Source organism: Panthera pardus, unplaced genomic scaffold (genome assembly GCF_024362965.1).
Source record: "Panthera pardus isolate Hobbes unplaced genomic scaffold, ASM2436296v1 HiC_scaffold_11, whole genome shotgun sequence".
In the NCBI taxonomy this organism is placed as follows: domain Eukaryota; kingdom Metazoa; phylum Chordata; class Mammalia; order Carnivora; family Felidae; genus Panthera; species Panthera pardus.
The window spans coordinates 81,116,524-81,128,838 of record NW_026526666.1 but is presented as its reverse complement, the minus strand read 5'-3'; the positions used below and the strand labels follow the sequence as shown (position 1 = coordinate 81,128,838).

General features: G+C 42.0%; 1 protein-coding gene across 1 annotated transcript in view; it reads right to left on the bottom strand.

Annotated features, from left to right (window-relative positions):
* CSMD2 (CUB and Sushi multiple domains 2) overlaps positions 1–12,315 on the bottom strand; it is a 597,686-nt gene that overhangs the window by 185,925 nt on the left and 399,446 nt on the right. Inside the window, 1 exon segment of the mRNA XM_053897825.1 lies at positions 9,501–9,670. Coding sequence (XP_053753800.1) covers positions 9,501–9,670 — 170 coding nt within the window.

Genomic DNA, 12,315 nt, shown 5'->3' with positions numbered 1-12,315 from the left:
CCAGTGGAGCTCTGCTTTGTCCCTCCAAACCCCATATGGCACCAGCTTACTCTTCAGCAGCCTGGGGAGGCAAGGAGGGGGCTGCCTGAAGGCCCAAGCCATCTGTTTCTGCACACAGGCACACTGGAAGCACCCGACGTCTCTGCATTGCTAAATAATCCTGTCCTTCCAGATGAGATAGCAGTCCTCCCGCCTGACCCCACCCCACCGTGGCAGTGGCCTGTCTTGACTACTCTTCTAGACATGGCCCCTGGGATGAGGCAGCATGGAATTAAAATGACCAGTGTGTCACGGTGCCTTTCCTTTCCCCAAGCTCAGCCTCTGCCCCTTCCCTCCTAAAATGAGGGCTCCAGCGAGGGCCTGCTGGGCTTGCCATGGGTGGAATCGCGCAGGCATCTGGCTTCCCTCACTCCCATCTGTCCCCTGAACTTCTGAGCACCAGCAAAGACAACAGTCATCAGAATAATGAACTGGCTCCCCAGGTTCTGAGGTTGCTGCTCCTTTCCAGATAATTGTACAAATAACAACAGAAGTTGTGATTGAGTGAAGGACCCCCCTAGCGCTTTGGTAAATATCAAAGATGGGATCTATGGGTGGGAGATGAATATTTGCTCCTGGCACCGGATGTGGTGCCAGCTGCCAGCAAATTGGAACAATATTTCCATTCTACTATTTATGAAGCAAAGCTTTCTAAAAGAAGCCATCCTTTAAGCGAACAGTGCTGTATATTACAGAGATTTGTTTAGGCCCCTGGGAGCCTCAAGTCTGTTTCCAGATTCCTTGTACGGCACCACTGATAGATTGAGAGAATTCTGGAGTTCCAACAGACATAGAGATGACACCAGTTCACCAGTGCTCACTGCAGCACCCAAGTTGTTAAAAATATTTTTACCCACTAAAACATACTGGAATTAATTGATCAAGGCATTGATCGTCAATACTTGCTAACATCACAGTAACAGAAACAAGCAGATATCATGAACACCACTACTTACTTATGGAGTCATTTTGCTAAAAAAAAAAAAAAAATCAAACCTGAGTCACATCAAGTCACTGGATCCAATTTCTAACTTATAGGAAGTACAGAGGACGCAGGAATATATGAAATGATACTCTAGGAATATGTTCAGCAAACCTAGAATATGAAAAGTCCCACTGGAAAAATTACCTGACCTCCTCAACAAATAAATTACAAGGGATGGAGGAAAAAAAAAAGATGGAGGCAGAAACCCATTGATTAAAAACCATATGAGACAACCAATCCAATGTCTGGGCCTTATTTGGATCCTGATTCAAATAAACTGTAAATTAAGAAAAAGTATTAGGACATTTATGAGATAATTGGAAACTTGAATATTCACTGGATATATGATGATATTAAGAAATTGTTGTTAATTAATAAAAGTGTAATGGGAACAGGATTATTTCCTTAATTTCTAAGCATAATTCATTCTAACTCATTAAGGACAAAAATGTTCATAATGTGTCATTAAGATAAAATATTCATTGCAGAAAACTTATAAAACAGAAGAACACACAGAAGATAACTCTCAACACTCACAACATTTTGGAGATGATCTTTCTATGCTTTGTTCTATGCATGCCTTTCCTTATATATACTTATTTCCTTAATTTTCAATAAAAACAAGATCAAACTATAGATACTATATGGTAACCTACTCTTCCACTTAATATAATGTGCATATCTTTTGAATCATTACATATTTTTCCCCAACAGCATTTAAATAACTGTAGGACTTTCCATCATACAATTAAACCAACCCATACTATCCTTATTCACACATTGTCTGGAATGTGTGGCCTGGCATAGAAGAGGCATTCAATAAACGTATGATAAATAAATAAACCAATGTTTTCTTCTAGTACTCTTGTCCTCAAATCCACCTGGAATTTATTTTGGCATAAAATAGGAGATAAGATTCTACTTTTTCTCCTTGGTTGATAAGCCATTTAACCCGACACTATAAATATTACATCCACCACCAATTTTAAATCTACCTTTGTCACATAGACTGTTGTATAAATTTGGCTTTGTCTGTCAACTTTCTATTCTCTTCTATTTCTACTACGCTACCTATTTGTCTTTTCCTGTTCATGACCCATACTGTTTCAGTTACCATAGCTTTATAAAATACTCAAATATTTAGTAGGGCAAGTCCTCTCTTGTCTTTTTTTAACTTAAAAAATTATTCTCCCATGTTTATTCTTCTCGATAAACTCAAGATGAGCTTTCTTAAATTAAAAAAAAAAAAAAAGACCTCCGGCTCCATCCTCCAAAACTCCCCAACGTGTGTAATTCTGACTGATTAAAATAAAATTTATGGATTAATAAGAGAAAAAGTCCATCTATATGATATTGAATCTTCCTATCCATATACATGGCATCTGGCTTCATTTAATCAAGTTGTTTTGTATGTCTCTCAGTAAGAATCTGTACTGATTTTTGTGTGTTTTTATACTTTTTATTACAATTGGGATACATCTGGGCCTTTGTATACATTTATTCTCTAACAGAATATTGTTTGTTATAAGAATGCTTTGATGGTCCAGTTCATCATCATATACAGGTGATGGATTTGTCTCTGAGTAATCAGAGGGAACCCATACACATCCACTATACCTAACCTTTCCCTTTTCTTTCTTGAGTAGATGTTTTTATTTTCTTCACCTTTGTTGTGGTATAATTGACAAATAAAAATTGCAGATAATTAAAATGTACCACTTAATATTTTCAGGTACCCATACCATTACATCTAATACAACAACTCAGCAAGATGGCTGGCTTAAACATAACCACACTACGTGGGCAGCTTTGTACATACAGTTACAAACAATGTGGACACTCCTAGGGACACTACTGTATGTCTGCCTGCACATGTGCTCAAGTTTCTCTAGGGCATACGCCTAGAATGGAGATGCTGGTTGCTGGGAAGGCACATTTTCAGCTTTGTTAGATATTGCCAGATTGCTCTCCAAAGAGTAATACAAATTTAATCCCTCTGACATCGTATGACAGCTTTCATTGCTTTGTATCTTCGCCAACACTTGGTATTTTCAGGCATTCTAATTTTTTCCAATTTGATGGGTGTGAAACGCTATCTTATTTCAATTTGTATGTCTTTGATTATCCCTGAGGGTGAGGATCTTTTCATGTGTTTACCCATAATTCCACTTTCTTCTTATGTGAATTGCTTGTCCATATCCTTTGTTCATCCACGAGTGTGAAACCTCTTTGCATTTATTTCAATCGTATGTCCTTCCAAATAAAGTTTTATAATTTTCTCAGTAAAGATGATGCACATCTTTTAGACTTATTCCTAGGTGTTTTATAGTTTTTGCTTCCATTAAGAATGAGCTCTTTTTTTTTCTGATTATATTTTAGTTTACGTTTAGTTTAGTTTATGTTTTCAGCCACTTTGCTCAATTGTCTTATTGGTTCTGATGTTTTATCCATTGAGTCTTTCATATTTTCTAAATAGAAGAGAGATAATTTTATAAATTCTTTTCTAATTTTGATAGTTTCTTTGTTCTTTCTCTGATCTGATTGTAGTGGTTTCGATCTGCAGCAAAATGTTGAATACTAGTGGTGATAACAGAGCTCATGTCTTGCTCCTGACTTCACTGGAAATCCTTAGGAAGTTTTGTCATTAAGAAAAATGTTTGCCATAGGTGTTGGTAGGAACTTTTTATCAGATTAATAAAGTTTTCTTCATAGTTTTGAGGTATTTTTTAAGAATCATGAATGAATACTGAATTTCATCATGTGATGTTTTGAGGTGACTGGCAGGATCACATACTTTTGCCTTCTAATCTGTTTAGGATATTAGGTTGAATCACATGAAGTTGCCAATATGTGACTGGTTTTGACTTACAAAGACAGCAATTTCATAGGGTTTGTCTAGTACATAATATCATGAGCTTTTCTAATATTGACACATCCTCACATTCCTGGAATCAATCCCACTTGGTCATTTTTGCTTTCAGACACAGCTAGATTCAATATGACATTGTATGTATGTAGGGTGTTTAGATCTATAAGTGACTAGTCCAATAGTTTGTTCTTCTATGGCCCTCACTCAGTTTGCTATCAATATTTCTACTTGCCTCATTTAAATAAAATGAATTAGGATATGGATGCTAATTTTTCTCTTTTCTGAGTCAGTCTGATTATTGCAGGATTAGTTATTCCTCGAACTTTTGTCGGTTTACCTGCAAAATAGTCTACACCTGGGGCCTGTAAGACAGGATATGGGCAGGATCCAGTTTTATTCTTTTTAATGTTTTATTTATATTTGAGAGAGAGGGAGAGAGAGAGAGAGAGAGAGAGAGAGACAGACAGACAGACAGACAGTGCATGGGGGCAGGGAGGGACAGAGAGAGATGGAGATAGCATCCGAAGCAGGCTCCAGGCTCTGAACTGTCAGCATAGAGCCCAATGCGGGGCTCGAACCCATGAACTGTGAGATCATGACCTTAGCTGAAGTCGGACACTTAACTGATTGAGCCACCCAGGTGCCCGAGGATCCAGTTTTTTAAGTAATTATTGATTTATTCAGGTTTTTATTTTTTCTTTTTTAATTTTATTTATTTATTTTGAGAGTGTGACAGCAGGGGAGGGGCAGATGGGGAGACGGAGAGAGAGAGAATCCCAAGCAACCTCCACACAAGTGCAGAGGCTGAGGTGGGGCTCGAACTCATGAAGAACTCACAAACCGTGAGATCATAACCTGAGCCGAAATCAAGAGTCAGAGGCTTAACCAGCTGAGACACCCAGGCACCCTTATTTTTTCTTGATATTAGTACTTTTTATCTGTCAATATTTCCCATTTTACCTGAGCTTTCAGATTTCTTAGCTTAGGGTTGTTCCTAAATATTTTCTGATTGTTTCATAATCTCTACCTCATCTGTGACTGTGTTCCTTTTTCTGTTCCTAAAATTCTGTACCTGTGGCTTCTTTATTCTTTGATCAGCCCTGCAAGGTTTGTGTCTTTTATTAGTTATTTTTCAAGGAACCAGTTGGTTTTGCTGACAATTGCTCCTGTATTTTTAGCTGTATTTATTCTGTCATTTTTGACTTTAAGAATCTTAGTCTCTCTCTCCTACTTTCTTTGGACTTATTGTTATATTATCCAAGCTACCTAGATCCTTATTTATTTTTAATCTAGGTGATGTGTCGGAGACTAACAGAGATATATTAAAATCTTCCACCCTGACTTTAACTTTATTTTTGTTTTTTACCTTTCTAGCAGTTTTTATTTAATTTATTGGTGCTATGTTATTTGGCACATAAAGTTTTACTGTGGATTGATTGTACATTTTATTAACATAAAAGAATCCTCTTTTAAATTTCCTTATGAGACTTGAGAGAAATTCTTAAATTTATAACAAACTGATTTCATTTTTCTGTGCTTTACCATTTTTGTTCCTGGCCTCCATTCCATTTTTTAATTGGGTGATCCTGTTTTTCATCTCGATTTAATCTTTCCTCATCTTGGATTGCTCAGTTTTCATTACTGCCTATTTTTGTGTCATAAATATGATATTCTCTCAAATCCTGTTAAGAATACAAATTAGGAGCTTTTAAAGTTTTACTTCTTTGTTGCTTACAGAGGGGCAATTAGCTCACAGTCTTCAGACCGGTTCCCTTCTTCTGATCTCTGGAATATTTATACATATCCCGTTAATTTTCTTGTTAGCACACCATCACAGAGGGAGAATAAAATAGGAGAATGGAAATGCCCAGTGGTGTCTAGAGGGGAACGGAGGAATTAGCGAGAAAAGGGCATAGCAGGAGTTCTCCTGCTCCTGGTGCTAAAGTATGCATGTGTGATTGTGGCAGCCTCTTTTCTGAAGAGCCTGACCACTTTTGTTAGGCATTGCCCTACTTTATCTGACTTGCTGACAGAAGCCAAGTCAAGCCCAGCGCGCCCTGCTGAGAGGGAATCGTGGCTCTGTGTGGTCTCTCACACCTAGCACACTTCTGGAAGAGCTAGTGGTATTGAGATCTGGTCCAGGCCAACAGTACATGGCATGTCCTTGGCTCCAGGCTCTGCTGCTCTGACTTAGGTGGCCTTAGATGTGATTTCCTTAAGGGTTTTGGCACTGAGTCCATGGGCAGGATTCACTTCAGGTACATGAATCATACTTTGATTAGGCCCTTTCTCAACGTGGGTTCTTTTTTGGATATTCCATTTGGTGAAAATTCTTTTAAGCTATATGTGAAATGTGCCCTTGCCTAATTTCCATGGGTGAGGGCGCTTTTCCCTGCATTTGTATCCTTGTAGTCATTTCAGTGGGGACCTGTGCAGGATGGTTTCATATATATATATACACATGTGTTTCATTTGCCATCTTCAGCTGGAGGGTATCTTTCCATACCATTGCAATTTAGAGGCCCTTCCTATCTTACTGAGGTCAGATCAAAATTTTGGTGGGGGCCAAAATAAAAGGAATCGGGTAATTAGGGGAGACAAGCTGAAGTATGTATAGGGGCGTGGTTTAAGGGATTTTCGGTAATTAAAGGTAAGACACAGATCAGGGGTCACAAATGCAAGTCAAGAGTCACTCCATGGGTCAGGATTACAAGACCATATGGAAAGATTGGAAGGTTGATCAGATGTATGATATATTATATCTTGGGCAATAAATAAGGAGGTGGAGGAGGTGACAGGTCAGGAGTTCCTTGGTGTGCACCGGGGTTTCTTTGCAGGGAAAGGCAAGGCCTCAGGGTGAGGAATTTGCCAGTGTTCCGGCAGATGGGTGAGTTCCAGCACAGCAAGGACAAGGTGTTCTTGGAGCTGACTGGTGTGCTGGGCTCCTCCTGCACACGTTCCTGTCGAGGACGACCAGAGTCACAGGCTGGCACAGTAGTGCCGCTACGGCTGACACGGGTGCACGGCCATTCTGGAGACTATTTGGGAAACCAAACTGTGGGTTTCTTTTAGTTCTGAAACAGTTTTGTACCTGTTCATGTCCCAGGTTCTCCCTCAGGAGGACCAGGATCTGAGGAAAAGAGTTAGAGCAGGAAGGGATGACACGAAGCCATCCCATCTCCCTTGGTGCCTTGCCCTCCCTTCCCCAGGTTCCATTCTATAGGAGTTATGGGGGGCTCAGGGTCCCATGAGTGGCCTTTCTGCCATGTCAGAGCCATAGCCCAGCCTTCTGAGGGGGACACTCAGAAGGCCTGGGCACAGCAGGAAGAAGGTCATGGGCAAGAAGGCGGAGCCCACTATTAGAAGGCTGGGTGGCAGGACCAGCTGGGCAGATGGCTCTAAGACAAAGTCTGAAGACTGGGAACATCCCCCAATAAAACAGGAATTCATCCTTCTCTCTCCACAGCCCTGCAGGACTACCTGGGGTCCTGCATCCTATACAAGTCCTCCCTGACCTCTGACCTGGGTTTTATGGCCTGTGTCTCTCCCTTCTTACCCTGAGTGCCTCAAAAAGTCTCTCTTCTCTCATTTGAGCTGCTCACCTGATCCTAAGACACCACATGGACAGGGTAGTTGGGTGTGCACACCTGTTGACCATGTCTTAGGTGCTTCTTTGAATTTAGACCACCCTGGTGAAGAGGCTCAGGTAGCTGCCACTCCATGTGACCTCTGGCAGCCAAGGAGTCCTTCTGCTGATCCTATCAGGCCACACGCACAGAACTGCTGCTATATTCCCTTTAAAACCTGAAAATTATGTCTCCAGAATTCTTTTCACTGCAGGGTTGGCAATGACCTTCATGCAAGAAGGGCTCTGCATTTCACCAATTCCATCTGTAGCTCTGAAGAGAAGAAATCACCTTGGCCTTGCTGACCCCGGTTACATCCTCTGAAGATCTGGTGTTGATGATGAACAAATGGATGCAGAGAGGTGAGGTCTGGGGGATGCCTGAGGACATGGCCCTTGGAAATTATAAAGTCTTGTATATTGCTCACTTAAAAGGAGATGCACTGTTTTTCTGTCTGGGGAGCTCAGAGGTTGCAAAGTAGAGCTTAAGAAGCCAGTGACCAGGGTGGAGGCGCCTGGGTGGCTTGGTCAGTTAAGCATCTGACTTCAGCTCAGGTCATGATCTCATAGTTTGTGGGTTCGAGCCCTGCGTTGGGCTCTGTGCTGATAGCTCGGAGCCTGGAGCCTGCTTCGGATTCTGTGTCTCCCTCTCTCTCTGCCCCTCCCTTGCTCGTGCTCTGTCTCTCTCTGTCTCTCAAAAATAAATAAATGTTAAAAAAAATTAAAAAAAAAAAAAAAAAGCCAGTGACTGTGCCTTGATCGCCCTGGGCTGCTTCACATATTCTATTTCAGGCATACCCGGTCCCAACTGGTCACCTCATGGGTTCAAGGATAATCAGTTTAGAGTGAGAAACACCCTCCAAATGCATGTGCACACCCACACCCACACCCACTCACGTACCCCAGCAAACACATGCCTTAGAGAATGAGTCAAGAATATCATCTCTGCTTAAAAAGCACAGTACATTCATCATATCCAGAGAGAATCCTAAGGGATGGGGATCACTTAATGTTTTCTCTTTGGATTTTTCAGAGTAGTGACCTCTGATTGTTTCTCATGTCAAGACTTCTCTGGCTATGGGGAATAAAACTGTATTAGGATAAGTTAAAAAAGTTTCTTCGCATTGGATGAAAATGGACAACTCTGTGTGAGGTTTTCCTTATAATCCATTTTAATAAGGCAGCTCTTTGACAAATTCTCCAGAGTCCATGCTTTGATTACACACATACACACCATACATTACTGGAGATACACATTAATCACATACACACAAAGAAATACAAATTGTATGTGTGCTCAGTGTCATAACAATCCATAATCAAGCACCGTCACTTCTTTAAATCCACTTTCTTTAACCCTGCTGCCACACATGGCCAGCACCATGGCATACTGAGCTGCTGAAACAGCCCTGCTAGTCTACAGAAACATATCCTCAAGACATACCCAGATGCACATGCACAAAATACACTGAGACAAGTCTGCACAAACACTGGTCCCTTGAACCAAGCAAACACATAGACTCAGATTCACACACACGTGGAAATGTATATATGAAGGATCTACATCCACAAACACGTATCTACACAAATGCACATGCACATACACACGCACACATGCACAATCTATGAGCTCTTCACTATCCAGCATGATGGTCAGAGTCACGATGAAAAACCTGACCCAATGGCCACTCCAACTGAATTTATTATTATTATTATTATTTATCATGCAGTCAACCCGTACTCTACCACCTATGTATTTGAGAACAGTCAAGTCCTAAGCAAACTCTAAAGTCACATTCTTAGACCTTCACGGACCGTTCTGTTTTGGGTTCTCACTTTCTCCCAGGCAAGTGAGGACAATATCCTGGAACTCAGGAGGGAAGAAGAAAGCTTGGGTCATTCACACAGAGAGAAACAAGTAGGTGCTGAGCACACTTTTGTATACCGTAACTCACATCCTCTATGAAATCTATCAGTTTTACCTTGAGGACATCTCCTTCAGACAGTTCAAATGTCCTGGCTTTCAGCTGAATGCCCTTCCCCGGCTGGGTCTGGATGGAGTAGATGCATTCATGGTTGTTATTGTAGTTCACAGGAAAGTTGGGGGACAGCAATGTACCCTGAGTGCCCGTGACTGAATTCCCACACTCAGCTGGAAAGAGAATCACAATAATCACAGATTAACCCCCATCAGCCACATGTGGAAAACAACTTACAGCGCTGGAGAACCTCACAAAGATGGCACGTTGTTTGCCTGTCTATCTGCCCGAATGCCTGTTTCTCTGTCCATTTGCCTGCCGGCATATAGGACTGCATATCAAAGTTTTTTAAAAGTATCTGCCCATCTGTAGGCATTTTAAAGAAATTCTGCCCAATTTCTTTCTCTGTCTTATTCTGTGTGTCTGTTTCTCATTGGCAAGAATAGAGATTACCCCACCAGGCATCCTGTACTTTCTTAGTGGCATGAGGCAGCCCTTCTCCACACCTGTTCATACAGTATCACAGCAGCAGAATGATTGAGGAGGATGGCAGGGAGGATGGGGGTGGTCAAGTGAGGAGAGACGGCAGGATAGAAACTCAGAGGGGCGAAAACTGAGTAAGTATTGCTAGCATCCTCCAAACTTTACAAGGATTATTTCAATCATTAGTCACAACAACCAACCCCATAAGGTGGGCATAATTATCATCCCTGTTTTAAAAATAAAGGATCTGGTACTTAACCATTTAGATCAATTCTCTCCATTCACCGAGAGGAGGGGGCTGAGAGCCCAACCCTCCTGGTCCTGGAATTTTAGGCCGCTGAGGCTTTGGAAAAGGTTTTAGCATAGACCCACTGAAACCCTGTTTCATTTGACAGCTAATGAATTCACACCTTCCTCTTGAAGTCTTTTCCTCCTCCTCCAGAATGAGTCATTCTTTCCCCATTACTCCCATATCTTTATTTATAGCAGTCACCACATTTTACTTCACCTATTTGTTAACATTTCCGTCTCCTCCACTGTCGATCCTCTGGGATGTGGTCACATTTCTCTATGCCCAACACCCACTCAGTGCCAGGGTAGGGCAGGCATGAGCAGATGAAAGGGGAGATAGCTCGGTGGCAGGGCAGGGCTGCAGAAACCTGCAATTATCTCTCTCGGGTGTTTAATAGTTGTAGATCCCCTCCCTGCGCTTCCCTATATCAGAGTGCCTACCATATTGCACCCTGATTGCTTCTTACTTGCCGGCATCTTCCACCTAAACTGTGAGTTACTTGAGGGCTCGGGTCATGCTTAATGAATCTATGAACTTCCAAGGCTCAGCCCAGATTGTCTGTAAAATAAATATTTGCCAAATGAATGAATGAATGAATATGGAGGACACTGACCTCAGAAGATGTACCATCCTAAAAATAATTAGTTTCCAGAAGGATGTAAATACAAGTCCAGATGGCAGGCACATTATTTGTCTGGACATATGGAGAATTTGGAGCATGTCTTGAATCTCTGGGGTTGACGGTAGCAAGTCTGCTTTCTCCAAACTATCCCTCAGTGTCCCTATTCTAGGCACAGTATTTGCTGGAAGGGCTCGGAGGTCAACCAATGGGCCACCGACCAATGCACCACCTAGTTAACCCTAATTGTCCTAAGCCTGAAGTGTACTGGGGCAAGGCAGTGTAGATGGAACTTGTGATACAGAGTTGAGCCTCTTGTGGTCTTGGTTTATATTCTTGTGTCCCTCAGGCTGCTCTTTAGACCTTTGAAGACCATGTCTGTGTTCTACAACAGGCCCTTAGTTTTTCAATGGGCCCTACTCCCTGGGTTCTGTCCAGTTCAGGACAGCTTCAGTTTCCTAGTTTACATAAGCCATTACTATGAATTAAATGTTCACGATCCTGTGCCAAATCCGTATGTTGAAGCCTTAATCTATAATGTGATGGTATTTGGAGGTGCGGCCCTTGGCATGTGATTGGGATTAGTGACCGTATAAGCTGAAGAACTGACCAGAGCCCTGTCTCTGTTTTGTAAGGATACAGCAAAAAGGTTGCCTCCCGCAAGCTAGGAGAGGACCTTCACTAGACATTGAATCTCCTGGCACCTTCCATCTTGGGTGGCTTGGGCTCCAGAACCATGAGAAATAAATATTTAGTGTTTAAGCCACCCATGGCATTTTCCTTATAGCAGCCTGAACTGACCAAGACAGCCACCATTTGTCTTAGAGCCTGTTTGCAAAGTATCCAAATATGCACAATGAATGTGCTGAGCTGGGGCAAAAAACTAAAGCAATAGCAGTGGACAGGCACCCCATGTACATTTTCTGGGTGCCCTGAGATGAGGGCAGGGATTTGGGGAGGGGGTGCTGAAGGCTTTTAGCCATGTTATTATTACTCAGTCATATCACATGGGCAGCACTCTTAAGCAGCTCTCCATTGTTTCTGGGGTGAAGCATTATTCCCCTCCATCTAGGGAGAGGCCTGTGGAGCAGTGAGATGAGCATGAACAGCCAAGTTATATCAACACTCTGAACCTCGGTCTCTTCATCTGCCTTCATCTGGGCAATAATAGCATCTGTATAAGACTATAGAGAATAAATACATGAGATTTTATGATAAAATAAGTGACCATATGAGGATTGGTCAGCATATAGTAGGCCCTCAACAAGTGTTATTCCTCCTCTCTTTCCCCATCTATCCCAGGTGAATCTACGTGGCTTACCTGATTCCATCTGGAGCCTTAACTGCCTGTGCTCTGGGACTGGCAGACAGCCCAAGAAGCTTCTTGGGAAGTGTGCATTAGCTGCCCAGTGTTCACGGCACCC